The sequence below is a fragment of the Marmota marmota genome, unplaced genomic scaffold (assembly GCF_001458135.2).
Source record: "Marmota marmota marmota unplaced genomic scaffold, marMar, whole genome shotgun sequence".
NCBI lineage: Eukaryota > Metazoa > Chordata > Mammalia > Rodentia > Sciuridae > Marmota > Marmota marmota.
In genome coordinates this window covers 785,108-807,633 of record NW_025999982.1, presented here as the reverse complement: position 1 = coordinate 807,633, position 22,526 = coordinate 785,108, and the positions used below count along the sequence as shown (strand labels likewise).

The 22,526-nt window shown below is 40.0% G+C and overlaps 1 protein-coding gene, 1 long non-coding RNA gene and 1 pseudogene across 11 annotated transcripts in view; 1 reads left to right on the top strand and 2 right to left on the bottom strand.

Annotated features, from left to right (window-relative positions):
* LOC125617398 overlaps positions 1–19,968 on the bottom strand; it is a 33,926-nt pseudogene extending 13,958 nt beyond the window's left edge.
* LOC107143592 (butyrophilin subfamily 3 member A2-like) overlaps positions 1–22,526 on the bottom strand; it is a 113,535-nt gene that overhangs the window by 74,931 nt on the left and 16,078 nt on the right. For 6 of the 10 annotated variants that reach the window (XM_048805079.1, XM_048805078.1, XM_048805080.1 and 3 more), the window contains one exon: positions 19,889–22,244. The exons of the other annotated variants lie outside the window; for them this stretch is intronic. In XM_048805079.1, coding sequence (XP_048661036.1) covers positions 21,598–22,244 — 647 coding nt within the window. In that variant the 3' untranslated portion in view covers positions 19,889–21,597. Of the gene's footprint in view, positions 1–19,888; positions 22,245–22,526 lie in introns of those variants that run through there. 10 annotated transcript variants of the gene reach the window in all.
* Positions 3,331–6,433, top strand: LOC125617404. The gene is made up of 2 exons (XR_007348385.1): positions 3,331–3,531; positions 6,130–6,433. It is a non-coding gene; the product is annotated as an uncharacterized LOC125617404 (long non-coding RNA).

The following is a 22,526-nucleotide window of genomic DNA, read 5'->3' as shown; positions in this document are numbered from 1 at the left end:
GTCAGAGAAATGCAAATCAAAACCACCCTAAGATACCATCTCACTCCAGTAAGATTGGCAGCCATTATGAAGTCAAACAACAATAAGTGTTGGCGAGGATGTGGGGAAAAGGGTACACTTGTGCACTGCTGGTCGGACTGCAAATTGGTGCGGCCAATATGGAAAGCAGTATAGAGGTTCCTGGGAAAGCTGGGAATGGAACCACCATTTGACCCAGCTATTGCCCTTCTCGGTCTATTCCCTGAGGACCATAAAAGAGCATACTATAGGGATACTGCCACATCAATGATCATAGCAGCACAATTAACAATAGCTAGACTCTGGAATCAACCTAGATGCCCTTCAATAGATGAATGGATAAAAATTATGTGGCATTTATACACAATGGAGTATTACACAGCACTAAAAAACGACAGAATCATGGCATTTGCAGGGAAATGGATGGCATTAGAGCAGATTATGCTAAGTGAAGCTAGCCAATCCTTAAAAAACAAATGCCAAATGTCTTCTTTTATATAAGGAGAGCAACTAAGAACAGAGCAGGGAGGAAGAGCATGAGGAAAAGACTAGCATTAAACAGAGACGAGTGGTGGGAGGGAAAGAGTGACAGAAGGGAAACTGTATGGAAATGGAAGAAGACCCTCATTGTTACACAAAATTACATATAAGAGCTTGTGAGGGGAAAGGGGAAAAAAAAACAAGGGAGAGAATTGAATAACAGCAGATGGGGTAGAGAGGGAAGATGGGAGCGAAGGGAGGGGGGATAGTAGGGGATAGGAAAGGTAGCAGAATACAACAGTCACTAATATGGCATTACATAAAAATGTTGATATGTAACCGATGTGATTCTGCAACTTGTATTTGGGGTAAAAATTGGAGTTCATAACCCACTTGAATCAAATATATGAAAGATGATAAGTCATGAGCTTTGTAATGTTTTGAACAACCAATAAAAAAAAAAAACTCCATGGCAAGGGTGGTGAGGACAGAGCATCTTTTGGGGAATGCAAATCTGGTTTTTATGGTAGGGGTTACCAGAGACTGAAGTCAGGGGAAACTCACCACTAACCAACATCCCCAACCATTTTTATATTTTATTCAAAGACAGGGTCTTCCTGAATTGCTTGGGCCTTGCTACTTTGCTGAGGCTGGCTTTGTACTTACAATCTTCCTGCCAGAGCCTCCCCAGCCACTGGGGTTCAGGCATGTGTTTCACTTTCCAGTGGCTTCTCCTGCCACATAAAGGGCAAGAAGTCTTTGGAAGCCTGCCCTTAATTGGGCAGATTTTCTTCTAGTGCCCTCACTTTCTGTAATGATGACAGACACCTACAGAGGCTCAAGGATTCTGTGGGGAAGAAAAGAGGGTGGCCATGAAGAGCTGCAGTCAATAATTGTATTGGTCTCTTGTCCCTCTTTTCTCCTTTCTTAGGTCACTCCATGTTTCCTCCTGGTTTGATCATAAAAGACCTACATGGCTAACTTTAAGGGAAGTCCCAGGGCCTGCTACCAATTTTGTAATTTCTAAAATCTGGGGCAAATTGAAGAATAAATATATCTTTTAAAATAAGTTGTCTTTCAAGAGATGCAGGATCTAAGAATGTATATTTTACTAAGCCTTCCTTCAATATTTCTACAAAAGTTCTGGGATTTCACGCCAACACCTGATCAAGTGATGCCAATGTCATAGAATAGGTTTCATCCTATTATTTTTAAGTGCTGCCTGGAGACAAATGATCAGGTGATCTCTGTATCACCTTCAAAGTGATTCATCATAAGTCCAATGAGGATGCTCAGTTTGAACAGCAGAAGGGCCCACAAGGTATAAAGTGTTAGGAAAATATAAATCATCCTCCAAACCTTAGCAAACTGAGGTCTCTGTTAGAGTTTGACTCAAAATTATTGTTATATCTCTCCAGATTACCTCAAGGCCTGAGTTTGAATCCCTCTATATATTTATCAGGGTCATCAGCAAACCTTCCTAAATCCTGTTGGGCCTGTTTTAGACCTTGCATAGAAAAAGGTACCTGCGTTCTTACCAGTCAATATTCTCCATTTTCCTCTTGTAATGTGTATAAACTGGTAGTAGGCTAAATAGGGACAGACTCATGATGAGGGAAACAGGGTTGTGGGAATGGGAGCAGGTAATGGTGGGTACAGAGGAGAGTGGGAGAATTTGATACTGACAGAAGAGTGTTAGGCACATTGTTGAGAGGAAGGAAGGTGTGGTTTGGGGGTCCCTAGGCCAGTAATGTTTTGACTCATTGAACTAGAAAGGCCTCATCAGAGTAGGATGGGCATGATATTGAAAAGTGGGGGAGGGGACCAAGAGTTTTTGTGTCATTCTATTGGAAACATAGATAGTCCAAAAATAACAACAGGATTACTGACATAGAAAAGAGCAAGAATCATTGTATTCCTTGGCTTTCCTTTGGAATAATAAATGTGAGGGGACATGGGGTCCATGCAAAGGCACTATAGAATAAGGACCATAACTACCACTTTGGTGAAGAAAACATACCAACTGAGAATATATTTCTTAGCTATGAGGGATCTTCAACTAGTGCCCCATGAGAAGATTTGTAAGTAGATAAAGGTGGTTAACTCATTGCCCTCCAGATTCTGGAAGTAACCTATAAAAATGGTGGTGTGATGCCCATTACTGAAGAGAGACAGAGGGACACCATAAGGCAACAGCCATAACAGTGGAGCCTCATTGCCTCTCTGATGGCCTTGCTCAAAAGAATGCCACAGAAAGCAAGAGAAAGTGTACATCTACATGTCAGCAGGAAAAAAAATGTCACTGTTATTAAGAGGAAAAAAAAGATGAACAGTGACAACATAAATGACATTAGACAAAGCATGGGTGTGACATATGGAAGAGGATTCAGCAGAGGAAAGTGTAGACAGAGAAACTAAAGCAAACTGTAAGATATCAGAGGCTAAGTTAGACATAATCTCAACCAAAGCTGGGAGAGGAAAAGGTGAAGTTTAAATTCCTTCCTGTAGATGGCTGTCGATCTGATTCAAGGCACTTGATTAGATGTCACTGGCGAGTGGGGAGTTGAAACTCCAAACCTCAGGTCTTGTGTTCCAAAGAAAGAAAATTTGAAGTCAGAAACCAAAGATAATGCAAGATAACTTTTTCTTAAAGTAAAAATAAAGTAAGGCTCAAACAAAGAGCATTCTCCAAACAGTGTTTCACTCCCAGCAGAGAACAATGAAGGAAAGAGTCCTGTCTCCAAATTCTTTGGTATTTTATGGTTGCCCTGAGAACTGGGTCCACATTCACCACTTTTTGACAATCAGGTGTTCAACTCCTTCACNGGGTGCAAAGTAAGGGATTATGGTAAAGCCCTACTTTCATTGCGGGTTCTGAAAACAACCCTTTAAGATAAGTAGTATTATTCTCATTTTATAGAAGAAACTGAGATTCAGAGAATTCACCCAGTTAACATTTGGCAGAAGGAGAGTTCAAAGTCCTGGATGCATGATGCAAATGGCAGTAACTGAAGAGGCTGTGTACAATCCTAGGTAAGACTTTATTATACTTTAGCTTTTTCAATTAGTCCTTCCCTGCATGCTACTCTATTGATCAATGTTTCTATCCTTCCTTAATGTTACTTCATTTCTTTCCTTCTATTGATATGTTTTATTTCCTATTGTGGTTTCACACAACTGAATTATGGAAATAAAATGTTAAGTCTAAATTTATCCAGCACCTCTTTTTTTCCCAGTAACTGAACAACCTTAAAATGTTTTAATCCTCTAAACTTTTACTGTGTAAATGTTATTATAGTATTATAGATCTATCTTTTTGAGTTTTCTTTGAACACATGCATATCAATTTTAAAATAGGACTTTACCTTGTTTTAACATACCCTAGCAGTTACTCATTTCTTATGAAATCAAGGCTTTCAATGTATGCCCTATGTATTCATGTAAGCATGTTTGTATTTCAGACAACCTTGATGATAGCTTAGCTGGGAATCAAATTCTACTTTGATTACTTTGGCACAGTTTAAGGATACAATAGAATTTATTCTGGTTTCTACTACTGGTATTGAATAATAAATAATACATTTATGATTTGTTTTTATAAACATATTATTCTTCCAATTGTAAATTTTCTTGTTCCTAGTATTCTTTTTTTAAATGTCTTTTTAAAAATATTTTTTAGACATTGATGGACCTTTATTTTATTCATTTTATTTATATGTGGTGCTGAGGATCGAACCAAGTGCCTCACACATGCTAGGCAAGTGTTCTACCACTGAGCCACAACCCCAGCCCCCTAGTATTCTTAAATCTATAATATGCCTAAGTGAAGAATTATTTTTATTGATCTTGCTTACATTATGATTTTCAAACATCTCAGAGTCTGTCTTTGATTATTATTCCCAACCACATTTTTTCTAAGGAAAATTCTATTTGATATACAGCAAGATCTTATTTTGTCCTATAATTTCCTGAACATTTACTTCTTCCCTTCCACATCTTTATGGCTCTCAACTAAACCATGGATATTTTCATGTATTTTCTAGTTAAACATGTTCTTTGGGTGTAAACTGCTCTTTGGTACTTCCTCCAATTTTCCTTTATTTTTGTGAAGTTTACCATTGTTAAATATCAAAATATAAATTGACCTTTTAATTCAACATTCTTAGTTTCTTTTCTTATGACTTTTATTCCATTAATAATTTTCCCCTTTAAGCATACTTTACTATGGAATGTTTATACCATTTCATTCCGTAAAATTTTTGAATCTCTGATCCTGATGTCATTTGCCTGCTGATTCTCACTCATGGTGGATTATTTCCTTACATTAAAAAATTATAAGTAACTGCTCTGATATATTCATGGATAGTAGAGCTGACAGTTTAAGAATAACTCTGTATTTTGTGGCTTATCCAATGTTCATATTACTTTATAGTGCATCATTTGTCCATGCTTTTAAGGATAAGTGGCATAAGAGAAACTTTTTTTATATTGTCCCTTTTAAAGACAGTAAATCATTTTTAAAAACAGAAAACCTCTTCAGGCTATTCAATTATTAAACATTTTGATAGGGCATAATTCATATTTGATTTGTATGACTCCAACCTGGCAACAAACACATAACTTGCTACTTTCATATTCACACTTGAAGGGGCTTTAGGGGCACACTAAAAGTAACCTTGATTTTGTCACAGACACAAATACTTTATTAAGAAACTTAATCACAATTTCTAAATCCAAATGAGAGTTCCTGGTCAAGGGTGAGAAACATAGATCAAATTAGTTGTCAAGGATCAGAAAATCCTTCTAAGTTGAAGTTATTGGAATTAAGTGATTTTGCCAAGGTGAACTGAGAATGGTATAGATTCAGATGTAAAACTAAAACCATCATACTATTGCTTCCTGGTTATCACCATGTCAATCACAGTTCCTGGAGATGGATATCTGTGGGCTCTCTCTCATCCAGTGAGGAGGTCCATGGTACAGGGTAGAGGAGAGTGTGGCTGTACAGTTGATAATCAAGACCTTCAGAGACCAAGCAGGAAGCGGGTCTGATTTTATTGCACAGTTACCATGTATATAAACTTAGGCAATAGCTAAGCAGACTATAGGCAGCCACCAATACAATTTCTGTCCAACTGTCCTGGCAGCGACCAATCAAGGAGGGGCCATGGACCAAGTGCTGGTACTGCAACATGTGGCCTCATGCCTAGGGCTGTGCCTATGGGGTGAATGGTATGCTACTCACCCTAGCACAGGGCCGTGCTTTGCCTCTCAGACACCCTTAAGGTATGCCATGTATGTAGTACTCCATGCACTTGTTCCCACAGATTTCTATGTTCATGATTGTTTTTAACAAAAAAGCTGGTGTTTATCTTTTTTCACCACAACGAAAGTTAGCTTGATAATTTAAAAATTAGGATAAGATGTTTACTCAATCATCTTCGAATCATTCAGGGTGCTAGAACATCAAACACTTAGAATCTATTTAAAAGCCTGTGGCCAGTAGCCACACACCCATACAGCACCGTTTACAGTCTTAGTTGCATTTACACAAGTAGGGCAATAAAAAGGGAGGAGTCTCTTCTGAGGCACCCATATCCTAGGTGAAGGGACCCTTCCTCTCAACATCAGGACCACTCCTGCTATCCCTGCTGGGCAGCAGGTTCCACAAACAGATGAGGTCAAGGAGACAGCTGGGATGGTGCCCCAGCCCAGAGACTTAAAAAACTCCAGGATCAAAGGAGTGATACCTGCAAACCATGGACACTGTGTTCTGGAATATCTGTGAATCTCTAAGGATGAGGAGCACTCCACACAGCACTCTATGAAATAAAATAAGAAAAATTAGATATAAGTCAACTGGTTTTGATTTCTTAATTGTAGCAATAATTGATCTTTCCAAGGACCTTCAAATAAAGATTACTTATAAGGAGCACATCTCTTTGTTAACTGTTATTCTTACATAGTCTTAATGCATCAGCCCTAACTTTATAGATAGACAGATAGATAGCGAGATAGATAGATAGTTATAGATATAGATATATAGATATATAGATATAGTTATAGATATAGATATAGATAGATAGATAATAGATATAGATATATGTAGATATATATGTATATGTATTATATATTTTATATTATACATATATTATAGACAAACACGCATATATATGCACATCTCAACAACTAATATAGATGTAGAAAATAAGTATAATTGCTATTAATATTTTTTCAAGAGAGAAAATTACTAATCAATTTTTAATTGATTTAGGCTTCCTATATTGTTTATTCAATAACTAAATACTGGGTTCCATCCCTAATATCAAAATCTTATATAAATACAATGTATATGTACATACACAAATCCACACATAACTTCTGTTAGATGGATATACCCATTTGTTTATATGTATATTAGTTGATAAACAGAAGTTTAATTGCTTTGAAAGCAAAGGAAAAACACAGGGGACTCTTGTCCCAGAGGCTGTGATTCTGCACATCAGGGGGAACAGAGGGTTTTTAATGATGTGATTTCAGGTGTGCCCGGATCTTCTTCACTTGTTAATCTGGGATATAATCATTTTTTAAGTCTTCTGCTGCCATCCCCAACTCTGAATTTCTTCACTCCCATGGTGGGTGTGTGCTCAAGAATAGATAACTGGATGGGGACAAAAAGTAATCCTGTCTCCCCCCAGGTTGGGGATGGGGAGAGGGGGATGAAAAAAAAAATGTCAATTTTAAAATAAGACTCTGTGGCAGATCATCATGCTGGGGTTTTTCAGATTATTTTTTTTAATTTAATTTATACTTAACTGAACTTTAGTTGTTCATGGTGGGCGGGTGGTGTTATTTCAAAGGGCATCACTTTTATACCAGTTCAAATAGAACAACTTTCTAAAAATAATATATTAAATCTGTAGAACACTATATGTTCCACTTTATACAAATTTATAGTTGTTGAAATCACTTTTATTCCTGTCACTGGGACCAATTTGTTTCAAATTCATCTGCTTCAGAGTTCTAGAAACTGGGAAATCAACTGAAAGGACTATTTGTCTCAGAGTAGGGGAGTTGACCACCTGGGAGGATAAGGAGGTGTTCAGTGTGGTGGAAATGTGGTAAGTGACACTCCTGAGTGAGGGAGCAAAAAGTCCAGAGGGGAATAAGCAGGGTCTATGGGAATCTGGCATGCCCAGGGCAGAAAGGTATATGACGGGTGGGAAGGGAGATGGAGCTGGAAAGAGAAGCAGGATCACGTGGGGGGAGGTCCCATGGGACCTGAAGATGCCCAAAAAAACCCTTCTTGAAGAAACAAAACAGAGATGGTAGGAGCCAAAGGAGGAGGTTTGGACCACATAGTTCTTCTGAGATGTTGTGTTCCCTGACAACTAGGTAAGATATTTATTGAGGGTAGGGCTGTCCAATGCTCACTGTCCTCCCTGCCCCACTCCCCACTGGAAAATGGCTCCCTAACAACTGAAAACACAAGTAGAAGCCCCTGAGGGTGTAAGGGCCTTTTCCTGGAGGCTGCCCTGTGAGTTCATCACACAAAGTTGGGGACAAACATTTCTATGGTGGACCAGTCTTTCATGGAAGACAAAATTCTCATGAGATGTCACAAGATGGAGTCCCTTATTCCATCAACTGTCAACAACTCTACAAGCACAAGCCCTAGAATTCCTGAGGCTCAGAACCCAGTGACCTCATCTTTAGAGAACATTGGGACTGGGGCCTTCTGGGGACTCCCATTGGTGGGCAGAGTAGTGGGTGAGTTCACTCTTTCAAGAACTATAGGCCTGGTAACCAGAGTGAACCTTATGAATTTGCAAAAGGAGGATCTGGGCCTTGCAGGCCATAAGTACACCCAGACTTTGAGTGTGGAGGACAAACTTTCAGGGAAGACCCTTTGCATGCATGGGGTGGTGGCTGCCTGAATGGAGTGCTATTAGTTAAGAGACAGACTCCTCTAGGAAACTAAGGACTCCTCAAAGGCAGAGACCATGTTCTGCCCAAGCAGAAAAGATACAATTGAGGTCCTTGCCCATCATGAGGCTTCTCAGTCTGAAGGACTGCATGGGTCCTGGACTGGAGCCAGAAGGCCTGACTTAAGTCTGGGAAGGTCATGGCCCCTCTACACCTAGTGTTCCTTATCTGGAAAAGGCTAATGGGGTCTCTTATGTGCCCTGCAGATATAGCTTTGATTGAATCAGGAAATTATTAGGCATGTCTTCGAGAAGGGTGGGAAGGAAGGAGAGGAAGAAGGAGTTAAAAGCCATGTCCACTTCTATTCCCTTTCCACACTGACCCAAGGGGTGAACTGACCCAATGTGTAGACTTTTGCTTGAGAGTTGTAGCCTCGTCTCACTGAAAGTGAGAGTTTCAGGTTCCAGGTATTAGAAAAAGGAGTCAAAGTCAAGCATGTGATCTTGACACACAGGTCAGAGCCCATTTAGAAGTTAATTAGTAAAGTTTTTGAAATGTCAGAGTCATTTGCATCTCATTTGCCAGGAGGAAGGCAATGTCCTTCCCCAGTGTGATGGTGGCACAAGTCTCACCAATACAATGAGAACTGGAGGCTGGTTCTGAAGAGACACAGTGAGCCAATATTTGTGGATGAGCAAAATTCCCTCCAACAAGTATTCAATGTGTTCAAGACCCTGGGCTAGGTCCCCAAAGGCACTGCTGTTCTGCAGGATGGGAAGTAAACTTGCCACAAGAGTGACAGTGCCTGAGGGTACACAGCCATGCCAGTCCACAGTAACTATGCCACTTGCCAAACAAGTCATCATGAGGTCAGTGAATCATACTCTAGATGAACAATAAGCCTCATCTGGGAGTGCCTGCTACAAGATAAGATGGTGCTAAAAGGGTGTTACTATAGATTATGTAGCACCAAATGTCAGGACAAGGCCTGAATCCAAGGGAGGTTTTATTGCTCTTCCACAGTGAATAATACTTGTTAGAGGAAGGGTCACAGACCACACAGTCTAGTGCCTTAGTTAAGTCCATAATGGAGGTAAATGCATCTGCTAATATCAATTAATTATGTCCCTGCCCAAAGTTAAGCACCCTTCCTGTACAATAATCCTACCATTATCTGGTAATGATTTTCAGAAGGACTAAAATTTACATTTAAGTAAGTTTTATACAGAAATAATGAGTCCCATCAACACCACATAGGGCTGGTTGAATAAGATATGACACTAACCTTTTGACTTATTATTGGATGCACACAGCATGGAGAAGTTTATTTCCAGCCAAACATTATCCATTCTTCCCTAAGGAACTTAGTGAGATCCTGTCGCTAAATAAAACATAAAAACAAAAAAATCTTAATACACCAGATTACAAATCAGGTACAAAAGGGGCTTTTTCTAAAAGGAAGCAAAGTGCATCAGCCTCATCTGGTTGTGCTCAGGCATCACTCACTTGGTTCCATCAGTGCTGCTGAAACACCTTTCCCACTCCCTATGTGGGAGAAAGCAAACTGATGAAGCCTGTGTGAAATATTCAGAAGCCAGCTCAGTGCTCACATTTGTCTGCAGTCTCTGGAGGCCTGTTGCTCTCAGGTTTGATTGTGAGAGCACTGATGAGCTGCACTGTCTCTCCTAGCTTGGATACCTAAATTTGGACCATCTTTCTTCTGCCAAAAACAGAAATCAAAGAAGATTTAAGGTGGAAGTCAGACCTCACCTGAGTCTCCACTAGGTTACCTGACCCTAGTAGAATGGACTGGTCATTCCTATATGATCTATTTCCACAATTTCTCAGTAGCAGCAATGGTGTGGGACTCTCCAAAATCTATCACATGCATAAAGATTCATAGCTACCTTATGGGAGAGCACAGGCTTTGGTGTCTTTCTGTAACAATCTCAGGAAGGGACATTTCTAAAACTGCTCCTTTTCCCACAGTGTGGAAAACCCACTTACATAAAGAAGACATTAGCATAATCTGTCAGGGGGGAGATGTTGAGAGCCACAGTCAAGTAGGAATGATGCCTAGCATTTTACCAGAGGGAGTGGTTGAGAGGTGATGCCAGTGAGCCATTGAGATGATAATGGCTAAGTTAAGCTGTGTATTCAGTTGTGTATAGACCCCTGCTGTCTGCCTAGGGTGCCCAGGGCACCCCGCCCCCGCTACTTTGGAGTTCTCCTGGGGATTCCTGGGGATTTCGCTTTGGTTGGGGAACTTCTGGAGGAGGGATTTCTGGTTGGTGGTGTTCCTGGGAAGGCCGTGTGGGTGTTGTTCTCGGGAGTTCGGGCAATAAAGGAGTTCCTGTTTGTACCTACAAGTGCCTCCTGGCGGCTCGGTTATTTTGTGCCCAGCCAGACTGTGGCACCACATGTTGCAGCATGCCCCTACAAGCTGTGACATGCCCTACAGGTGAGACCCAGTAGGGTCCCCACACTGGCGTCTCACTCAGACCACTCTGAGGAGATAGGAACCCTGGATCTACTTAGAGAAATGGCCCATGAGGGTCCCAAGGCCTGGCATCTCCCTCAGGGTGCTCTGAGAAGGTGTCCCTAGAGACATGACCCATGAGAGTCCCCACACCAGGCTTCTCCCTCAGGCTGCTCTGAGGAGAAGGGGGTTCCTGGTGATCCTAGAGACAAGACCCACAATGGTCCCCAACCCTGGCATCTCCATCAGGCTTCTCTGAGGAGAAGGAAAGCCTAGGTGATCCTAGAAATGTGACCCACAAGGGTGCCCAAAAGGGGCATCCCCCTCAGGCTGCTCTAAGGACAAAGGAGCCCCAGGCATCCCTAAAGACAAGACTCACGAAAGTCTCTAAGCAAAGAGTCCCCTGAGGCTGCTCTGAGGATATATATATATATATATATATATATAACAGTTTATTCATCCAATTCATCTATTGAAGGGCATTTAGGTTGCTTCCACAGTTTAGCTATTATAAATTGAGCTGCTATGAACATTGATATGGCTGTGTCACTGTAGTATGCTGATTTTAAGTCCTTTGGGTATAGACTGAGAATTGGGATAGCTGGGTCAAATGGTGGTTCCTTTCTAAGTTTTCTAAGGAATCTCCACACTGGTTTCCATAGTGGCTGCACCAATTTGCAGTCCCACCAGCAGTGTATGAGTGTGCCTTTTCTCCCACATCCTCACCAACATTTATTATTTTCTGTTTCTTGATAACTGCCATTCTGACTGGTGTGAAATGAAATCTTAGAGTAGTTTTGATTTCCATTTCTATAATTACTACAGATGTGGAAGACTTTTTCACATATTCGTTGATTTAAGGTACATCTTCTTCTGGGAAGTCTCTGTTCAGCTCTAGCCCATTTTTTTATTAGATTGTTTGGTTTTTGTTTTGTTCTGTTTTATTGGGTTTGTTTTTTTTGTTTTTTTTTTTTGCGGGGGGGGGGGCTGGGGGGGGTGGGGGGGGTGGGGATTAACTTTTTAGAGTTCTTTATGTATCCTGGAGATGAGTGGTCTATCTGACATATGTGTGGCAAAAATTTGCTTCCAAGTTGTAGGCTATTTGTTCACCTCATTGATTGTTTATTTTGCAGAGAAGAAGCTTTTTTGTTTGAGGTCATCACATTTAATAATTTTTTGTTTTATTTCTTATGCTTTAGGTGCTTTAGGACTCTTTTTAAAAAGTCGGGGCCTAATCCTACGTGATGAACATTTAGGCCTACTTTTTCCTCTATTAGGTGCAGGGTCTCTGTACTAATTCCTAGGTCCTTGATCCACTTTGATTGAATTTTGTGCATGGTGAAAGATAGGAGTCTATTTTCATTTTGCTGCATATGGATTCCCAGTTCTCCCAGCACCATGTTGAAGAGGCTATCTTTTCTCCAATATACGTTTTTGGTGCCATTGTCTAGTATGAGATAACTGTATTTATATGGGTTTATCTCTGTGTCTTCTATTCTGTGCCATTGGTCTACATGTCTATAATGGGTACCAATGCCATCCCATTTTTGTTACTATAGCTTTGTAGTATAGTTTAAGGTCTAGTAATGTGATGCCTCCTGCTTCACTCATCTTGCTAAGGATTGCTTTGGCGGCTCTGGGTCTCTTATTTTTCCAAATGAATTTCATGATTGCTTTTTCTATTTCTATAAGAAATGATGTTGGGATTTTAATTAGAATTGCATTATATCTATATAGTGCTTTGGGAAGTGTGGACATTTTGACAATATTAATTTTGCCTATCCAAGAGCATGGGAGATATTTCCATCCTCTAAGGTCTCCTTCAATTTCTTTTTTCTATTCTGTAGTTTTCATTGTAGAGGTCTTTTACCTTTTGTTAATTCCCAAGTATATATTTTTCAAGGCTATTGTTAATGGGGTGGTTTTCCTAATTTCTCTGTCAGTATTCATCACTGATATATAGAAATGCATTTGATTTATGGGTATTGATTTTATATCCTGCTACTTTGATGAATTCATTAGTTAATTCTACAAGTTTTCTGGTGGTTTTTGGATCCTCTAAGATAGAATCATGTCATCAGCAAATAATGATAATTTAAGTTCTTTTTTTTTTTTCTATTTGCATCACTTTAATTTCTTTCATCTGTCTTATTGCTCTGGCTACAGTTTCAAGAACTATGTTGAACAGAAGTGGTGAAAAAGGGCATCTCTATCTTGTTCCAGGATTTAGAGTGAATGCTTCCAACTTTTTGCCATTTAGAATGATGTTGGCCTTGGGTTTAGCATAGATAGCTTTTACAATGTTGAGGTATGTTCCTACTAGTACTAATTTTTCTAATGTTTTGAACATGATAGGGTGCTGTATTTTGTCAAATGCTTTCTCAGCATTTTCACTTGATATAATTATGATTCTTATGTTTAAGTCTATTGATGTGATGAATTTATTTATTGATTTCCATATGTTGAAACATCTCTGCAATCGTGGAAAAAAAATCCACTTGATAATGGTGCACTATTTTTTTAATATGCTTTTGCATGCTATTTGCCAAAATTTTATTGAGAATTTTTTAAAATACTTTTTAGTTGTTGATGGACACAACACCTTTATTTTTTATTTGTTTATTTGTATGTAGTGCTAGAGGTCAAACCCAGTGCATCACACATGCTAGGCAAGTGCTCTAGCACTGAACCACAATCCTGGCCCCATTTATTGAGAATTTTTGCATCAAGGATATTGGTCTGAAGTTTCCTTTCCTTCATGTGTCTCTGCCTGGTTTTGGTATCAGGATGATACCACCTTTGTAGAATGAGTTTGAAAGGGTTCCTTTCTTTTCTATATCATGGAATTATTTGAGGATTAAATAAAATATAAATTATTTCTTGTAGGTCTTGTAGAACTCAGCTGTGAATCTGTCTGGTCCTGGAATTTTCTTGGTTAATAGGCTTTTGATGGTGTCTTCTTTCCTTGCTTGAAATTGATCTGTATGAGAAATGCAAATCAAAACTACTCTAAGATACCATCTCACCCCAATAAGAATGGCGGCCATTTTGAAGACAAACAACAATAAGTGTTGGGGAAGATACGGGGGGAAAAAAGTACACTCATACACTGCTGGTGGGACTGCAAATTAGTGCAGCCAATTTGGAAAGCAGTATGGAGATTCCTTGGAAAACTGGGAATGGAATCACCATTTGACCCAGCTATTCCTCTTCTTGGACTATACCCAAAGGACCTAAAAACAGCATACTACAGGGACACAGCCACATCAATGTTTATAGCAGCACAATTCACAATAGCTAAACTGTGTAGTCAAGCTAGATGTCCTTCAGTGGAAGAATGGATAAAAAAAGAAAGTGGCATTTATACACATGGAATATTATTCAGCACTAAAAAAGAATAAGTTCATGGTATTTGCAGGGAAATGGATGGCATTAGAGAAGATTATGCTAAGTGAAGTTAGCCAATCCCAAAAAAAAAAAACAAATGCTGAATGTTTTCTCTGATATAAGGGGGGTGACTCAAAGTGGGATAGGGAGGGAGAGCATGGGTGGAAAATTACCTCTAGATAGGGATTAGGGGTGGGAGGGAAAAGGAGAGAGAAGGGGAATAGCAAGGATAGTGAAAGGAGATGGTCATCATTATACAAAATACATGTATAAGAAATGAATTTGATGTCAACATACCTTATACACAGAGATATGATAAATTGGGTATAAGGTGTATTAAGAATTGTAATGCAAAAAAATAAGAGAGCTCATTTATAATGATATAATTTGGCGTGAACATACTCTATATATAGAGTTATGAAAAATTGTGCTATGAATGGATAATTATGAAAGTAATGCACTCCACTATTATCATGTATGTAAGAAATAAATAAAAATAAAAAGAAATTGATCTGTATAAATTGTAGGTCCTCTTGACTCAGTTTGGGTTGATCATATGCCACTGTAGTGTTTCTTAAGTCCATCCACAGCTTCTCTGACTTCAGTCATTTATCAAATCTAAAAATCATACTATAAAGATAAATGAAGAAACAAAACAAAACTATTGCATTTCATGACTAAACAATTAGGGTCACTCCAGGTGAACTGGGCTTCTCAAAATAATCACACAAAGACACAGAAAGACCTTTTTCTTTGAGTCTTGTGACACCTCCTCCAACCTTAGGGGTCCGTGGAAAGAGAGAGAGAGTTCACATGCAGAACCCTTTTATTGGGAAGAAGCCATTCAAATGAGGCAAGAGGTCAGGTATCAGGGGTTTGAGTCTAGCTTCCTGAAGTCTGCTGTCAGCAGATTGACTGACATCTAGAGAAGCCACGCCCATCTCATGAGCTGTGTAGGGATCATGGCAGAGCAAGCAAATGATCAGAGCAAGGCCCTCCCAAATAGAGGGGCAATGTCAGTTCAGTCCACTTTGTGGGCTATGTGCACATAGTTGACACACATACTGAGAAACTAATGTGACTCCATTTTTTAAAAATAAATAAATAACAGCAGCTTCTACCTCAAGGCCTGTCCTAAGGAAGGGGGTGTGACCCTTGTCCTTGGAAAAACCCACAGAGCACTCCTAAGCACATACCCACCTGCTGAGTTGTTTGCTGTAAATAACAGGAGAGGTCTGCAGTGCCAGGTGTCCCTGACTCAGTTAGGCTAGGTGAGGACCCATAGCAACCCCCTAGCAACCTTCAATCAGCATAAGACAGAGAAAATACCTGGAATGCCAAATGACCCCCAAGTAGTTTATGGTGATTGATAACATGTTAGGAAACCATGTAGTTTAGCAGTACACTCCTCATGGCCTAAACCAATCAGTTCAAACGAATCCCCCTCTTATATTGACCAATCACCCCTACCCAAATTGTTCCTGCCATTGAATGTGCTAATCAATGTTAAGAGTTGTTGTTTGACTTTGCCATGGTATGGAATAATTTGCTGTGTGATGTTGTGATGCATAGAGTATTCCCCCAAAATCCTATAAAATCCCACTGAACAAAGGTCCGGGCAGACTCACTCCCTGGGACTGCTGACTCAGGAAAGGTTGTGAGTTCAGGCTTGAGCTTGCAATAAAGACTCTTGTGTGATTGCATTGGATTCAGCTCCTTGAGGTCTATTAGGGTCCCATGAATCTGGCATAACAATACAGCCCATGGCTGGCTTGCCACATCTCCACATTCTCATCCCTCAAGGCTAAGGGACACTTGGTTCCTATATGGCAGCTCCCAACAGGAAACCAAGCTTCATCATGGCTTTTTCCATGAGTGACCTCAATTTTGTATTTCTGTGGAATAAAACACCCCCATGTTGCCACTTGACACCATAATGAACCAATATATATTCCAAGTAGCAACAGGTAAGTTGAGAGGGAAGATAAAGCAGTCAAATGAAACAAGCAAAATATGGTGACAATGGTATGACCAAGCAATTCTGAGTAACGTGATCTAGCATTAATGTCATCACATTATAAATCAGATGATATAATTCTGAAGTAGACTGAGAGGGAGATGAGGGCACAACAATTGTGGAGTGAGGAAACAAACACTACTGCCTCAATCCTCCTCCTTCTCCTTTCCTTCCTTCTCTGTTGCTGACACTCTTTCCATCAAACTGACAAGTAATATATCTACATATAGAAAATACGTAAAATCCACAAAAAAATCAACATATTTATATAACTTTATTGTTGGAATTAAGCATTTTAATAAATTGATTAATGCCTCAATTACTCTTTCTCACATGCTGTGAGCAATTCAGCACCCTCCTTTAACAAGTACTAAATTAACTGTAGTTTAGATGCTTCTGTCAAAGTCCAGAAACCACATAAATCATTTGAACAAGGAAAACTTAACATAGACCTATTCATGTCTGAGGCCCTGGATTTAATCCCCAGCACTGAGAAAAAAAGAAAAATAATCAAGTAGTAAAAAGTGGTTAACTACCAAAAGAAGTAAAAGAAGGATCCAAAGAATGCAGAAATGGCATATATAGTACCTCTTAGATTGAGGCAGAGTAGTCAAGGAAGGAAAAAATGTATGACAGGGTCCCCAATGAGACTGAGGTACAGAACTCATTGGGGAAGATGGAACCATGGCCCACTGGGGAAGGTTGGAAATGGATCTGTAATGCTCCAACTCACCAGGTGTCCTCTTTCATAATACCCCACCCCCCAAACATTTCTGACACCAAATGTTTGGAGTTTTCCACATCAAGTTATTCTCCAATTCTCTGCATATATCTGGGTATCCTATAATTAAATTAAGGAATTACCAGAGACCCCAGAGGTTAAGTGGACCCCACAGTCTTAAAAGTATGTTCCCATGATTTCAGATGAAAATCACAAGATAACTCCTCAAGTTACCCACCTGTTTCTGAGGTTCCTGTCACTGTAAGGAGATCCAGTGAAGTCTCTCCAGTGGCAAAGGAAAACTCTACTCAGAACTTTCAGACCCTTGCCCATACCACAGAAAAGAATGAAAGGATGTCTTGGGGTTTAGCAAAGAGAGGAAGAGTATGATTAGAAAGTGAAAAGTGAATATAGGAGAATAATGTGGGCCATCTCAAGAGCAAGAAGAGACACACCACCAGGAATTAAGGTCAGGTTATTTTATAGTGTACAAAGATAGAATATATGATCCAAGTGGATAGGACTTTCCTGGAGACTGGGAAATATTGATTTTTTCCTGTTAGGAAATCTAGTCTGCTATGTTGTTTTCAGCTGATACTTGATCAGGTGTTTGATCCAATCAAATGTTAGCCCCTAGTTTCATGAGGTTAGTAGTGTCTTTCTTTTGAAATCTTGTTCCTGCTTTGCTGAATTCCAGAAATTTTATATGGAATTGGAAACTTATAAAGTAATTTATGGGATTGGTGCATATTTACCTTTGGTCTCTTCCTTTCCCTTAAGTTTCTTTGTCCAGGTCAGGAGCAGTTCACAAATTTTTGTTCCACATCCCAACAGGCACTTTTCTCCTTTAGAAACTTTTTTTTGGTAGTATCCCAAATTTCTATCTCATTCCCAAGGCCCATCCTCCACTCCAAGATCTATTCTCAGATTGGATGATTTTCTACAGCCATTATCTAGAAGGGCTCACAAAACCAAGAAAAACAACTCTGTTTACTATCCAATTTATTATAAAAGATCTTGTAGAAAATACACTGAATAGCCAGATAAACATGTACACAGAGTGAGGCCCAAAAAAGCCTCAAGCACAGGAATATCTGTCCCATGGTGGAGTTTGAGAGGCACACCACAACACATGGATGCATTGTTGTTCATCAAGTCAGAAGCTCCCTCAACATTTTTTATGGGTATTTCATTATTTCATTAAGATTTATTAAGGGCTGGGGATGTGGCTCAAGTGGTAGCGTGCTCGCCTGGCATGCGTGCAGCCAGGGTTCGATCCTCAGCACCACATACAAAGATGTTGTGTCCGCCAAAAAAACTAAAAAATAAATATTAAAAAATTCTCTCTCACTCTCTCTCTCTCTCACTCTCTCTTTAAAAAAAAAAAAAAAAAAAAAAAAAANAAAAAAAAAAAAAAGATTTATTAAATCATTTACTGCTGGAAATTAATTAACTCAACATTGAGCTCTATTTCCTCCCCTCTTTTAACTTTCTACTCTAAATTTGTTCTTTTGGCAACCTGACCCCATCCTGAGGTGATCCAAGGGCTTTCTAAAAGTTATCTTATTAACATAAACTCAGATTGCTGAAAGGGGCTGGTTATTAATAACAACAGACTCTCCTTTTGAAGTCAGATTTAAAAATAGGTAGTTAGTGTAGTTAGGTAAATTGGTCTAATATCAAGAATGAAGGCCATATTGAGAATGGAGCCCCAGGAAAGCAGAGAAGCACTTGGGGAAATTGAAATGTTAATGTTCCCAAGGCCCAGAGCCCATTCTAAAGAAATGTTAATGAAGAAGCTTGCAGCATACTGGGAGGCGCTAATCAAAAGCTGCCCCAGGCCCTTCCTGCCCAGATTACTCCTCTGGCCCATCTGCCCCTCACCTTCTAGATCTTCCCACCTACATTCTATCACTGCAAGATAACAAAGGACAAGAATGTGGGAAAACTGAAAGAAGACCTTAGCTATAAAAGAGGGAAGACCTCCCCTTTCCATGGATTCCACCTCTTGGGTCCCCTTCTTCCTCCAGGAGGATATCTTTTCTGCTCCCCTTAATAAAGCTTCTACTTTCCACTCTAAACTTGCCTTGGCATGCTTCTCTAGTGTTAAACTTCAGCACTGGGGAAGTAAGGACTCTTCACCAGTAAACAGTGATAACACTTTCATCTCTATCAGGAAATTCCAAGGATTTTAGGAGCTGTTTTCAGGGATCTGGGAGAGAAACCACTTTTCAGGAACCTAGGATACAGACTAAAAATATAGATAAAGATATTAATATAGACATTTCTTACTATGTCACCAAAAGGTGAGCCTTCTGCACACCATTGGAAGATGCATATAAAAGGAAAAACGGTCCAGTATGGTGGCTCATGCCTATAATCCCAGCAGTTTAGGAGGCTGAGGCAGGAATATCACAAGTTCAAACCAGTCTCACAAATTAACCAGGCCCTAACAATGTAGGAAAAGACTGTCTCAAATTTTTAAAAGGGTGGAGGGAGGGGAGTTGTGTGCTGGTGTTCTAGCTCACTGGTGGAGCAAGTGTGAGGAACTGGCTTTGATCCTCAGCACCATATTAAAAAATAACTAAATAAAGGTATTGTGTCCATCCACAACTAAAGAAAAATATTTTTTAAAAAAAATAGGTTGGGAATGTTTCTCAGTAAGCACAACTGGATTCAATCCCTGGTACAGGAAAGAAGGAAGGAAGGAAGGAAGGAAAGAAAGAAAGAAAGAAACAGAACTACCTTGCCTTGCAGTGGCTCCTCCAGTGCATTGTACCAATAGTCTCACATTGTGTCAGAATGCAAAGAAGTGTTCACAAGGTCCAGTTACAATAACACAAAGAAGACCAACATGGAGTGGATTTGGAAAAGAAATGTAATGAAATGATACTGGACTCTGTACACACCTTTGACTTTATACTTTATGTATGCATACATGTTACACCATTTTACAACCATTTGAACTTCCATAAAACAACAAATCTATCATGACAAAGCCCCTGAAAATGAAGAGGTTTTCATCTGTTCCCCAACATAAGAAGCACTCCCAGTCACTGTACACTACACTGCTATAGTATTTACTCTTCAAATTCACTCAGTCCCATTGACTATACTGTTACCTAAAGATAACAATTTGTATATAAAATTATGAATATAAGAAGAGAGAGGAAGCAAATGGTCAATACATAAAAATACACACATATACACCCCAAGCAAAGAGAAAATATACAAAGCTATTACAATCCTTGTTTATAGATGGACAGTGTAATTATATGTACTTTCTATCTTCCAATTCCCAAACTTTATTGTCTCTCCCCAAGTCAGAACAACTGGTCTCATCTGTAGCTCACTGTTGGAGCAAGTATGAGGAACTGGCTTTGATCCTCAGTACCACATTAAAAAATAACTAAATAAAGGTATTGTGTCCAGAAAGCTATTGAATTATGGAAAAATGGGTATATTCCATTCATCCCAGAATAGGAAGCAGATAACATAGAATGTTGTACTCTTTCTTCTCTTAAAACTCCATCATTTATTGTACTTTAGAACTGAAATATCCTCCAAAGGCTCACATGTTAAAATCTTAGTCCCCAGCTGGTGGCCTTTTGGGGAAGTGGTAGGAACCTCAGTAGGTGGGGACTAGGAAACAGGAAGGAAGTAGATAACTTGGATGTGTCCTTGAAGACTATGTCTTGGCCCCTTATCTATCTATCTATCTATCTATCTATCTATCTATCTCTCCCTCCCTACCTCCCTTCCTGCCTCCCTCCACTCCCCTTTCCCTCTGTCTTCCTTTCTTGCTTCCTGCCTGCTGTGAGGTGAGCCACTTGCTCCACCACCTGCTCCCTGTCATGAAATGACATTCTCCATCAAAAACAATGGAGCCAGGTGACTATGGACTGAAACCTCTAAAACTGTGAGGAAAATAAATCTGTCCTCCTTTAGGTTGATTTTCTCAGTATTTTGTCACAGAGACAAAAAGGTGACTAACATACCTATCAATTTCCCTGGAAATTTTTAGATAATGACTGTCATCTGATAGTCTAAATCTGCAAAAATAGAACTGGGGATCATTCTCAACCTCAAAGTTCCTCTACACACTTGCAAGTGCAGTAACATGATCTCCCCTCTGTTTGAATTTGTTTTGTTTTGTTTTGTTTTTGGAAACAGGGTACCACTATGTTCCCCAGCTGGTCTCAAACTTTTGGGATAAATTGATCCTTGTGCCTTAACCTCCCCAGTAGATGGGATTACAGGTATGTACTGCCACAGCTGCTTGAAATAACTTTTAATACCAAAAAATAGGGCTCCTCAGTTAAATTGCATATTCTCTAAACCAGTTACAAAACAGCCAAATTTTATCTTCTGCTATCTGAATATAAGATATGAACTGAACTCTCATAACCACACATGTGAAGTCTGAACAGAGAGCAGAAGGACAAGCCCACTGAACAGTCCAAGTCTCATCTCATGAGCTTTTGCGACCAGGAGTCTGTCGCCCCAGGAAGAGCCACAGTGAGGGATCACAGACAGCAAGGCACTCTATGTGGACAAAAACTGGAAGTATTAGGGAAGTAACAGAGATTCAGCCTCTGGGGGAGCACAATTAACATCACAACCTGAGCTGAACCCCTCCATTGGGGTACTCAGGATTTCCTCCAAAGGGGAAAAATTGTTAAGGGGTACAGGGAGCCCCTCAGACCCACTTGCCATGGAGCAGATGGTCATGGACACACCTCCATACCTAAGCATGAAGTATGGAAAGAGAGCTCCAGAGAAGGAGATGGGAGGGAAAGAAAAAATGTGGGACCCATCAATCATGTTATAGAAGGAGACATCCCCTTCACTGTAGTCCAGGAAAACCCCCACCCTGCAGGGATCCTGCCTAGGAGATAAACAAGTCTCAGGATCAGTTTGGGCAAAATACTTATTGTTACCTTTCCCCATGACCCAAAACCCCCTTTGTGATGATTCCAGGTAGTTGCCTGTTCTCCTCACATCTTTCCTGCAGACTCCCAGAGTCCATTTGCTGAAGAGTTCATTCTCTATCTCCACTTCCCAGAACCATCTTCCTGATGTGATGCCCTTAAGACCCAACACACTGCATTTTTCATCACAGTACAACAGGCTGGGGTCCTTCCAGGACAGATGCATCTTTTCATGAGAGATAGAAAGCCAGTGATGAGCAGACAATGGATCCAGAGTGACAGACCCTGTTGAGAGAGTTATCAATCATGCAAGGTCCTCCCTGCCCCAAAACAAAGCACACAGCCACCCACCACCTCACAGCCACAGAGCTGCCTGAGCTGAGGAGGGGATAAGCCTCCTGAGATACCAGTCTTGTAACTCAAGCCCACGTCCTCAACGAGGAGAAGGAGCCAGAGATTGATTTGGGGGGTAGACTTGTGACAGGTCCCTTAAGAACCAGTACCAGTGTTGTGACTATCACTTCTGCCACAGCATCACCATTGGTGATGCCAGCATCTGAATCACCA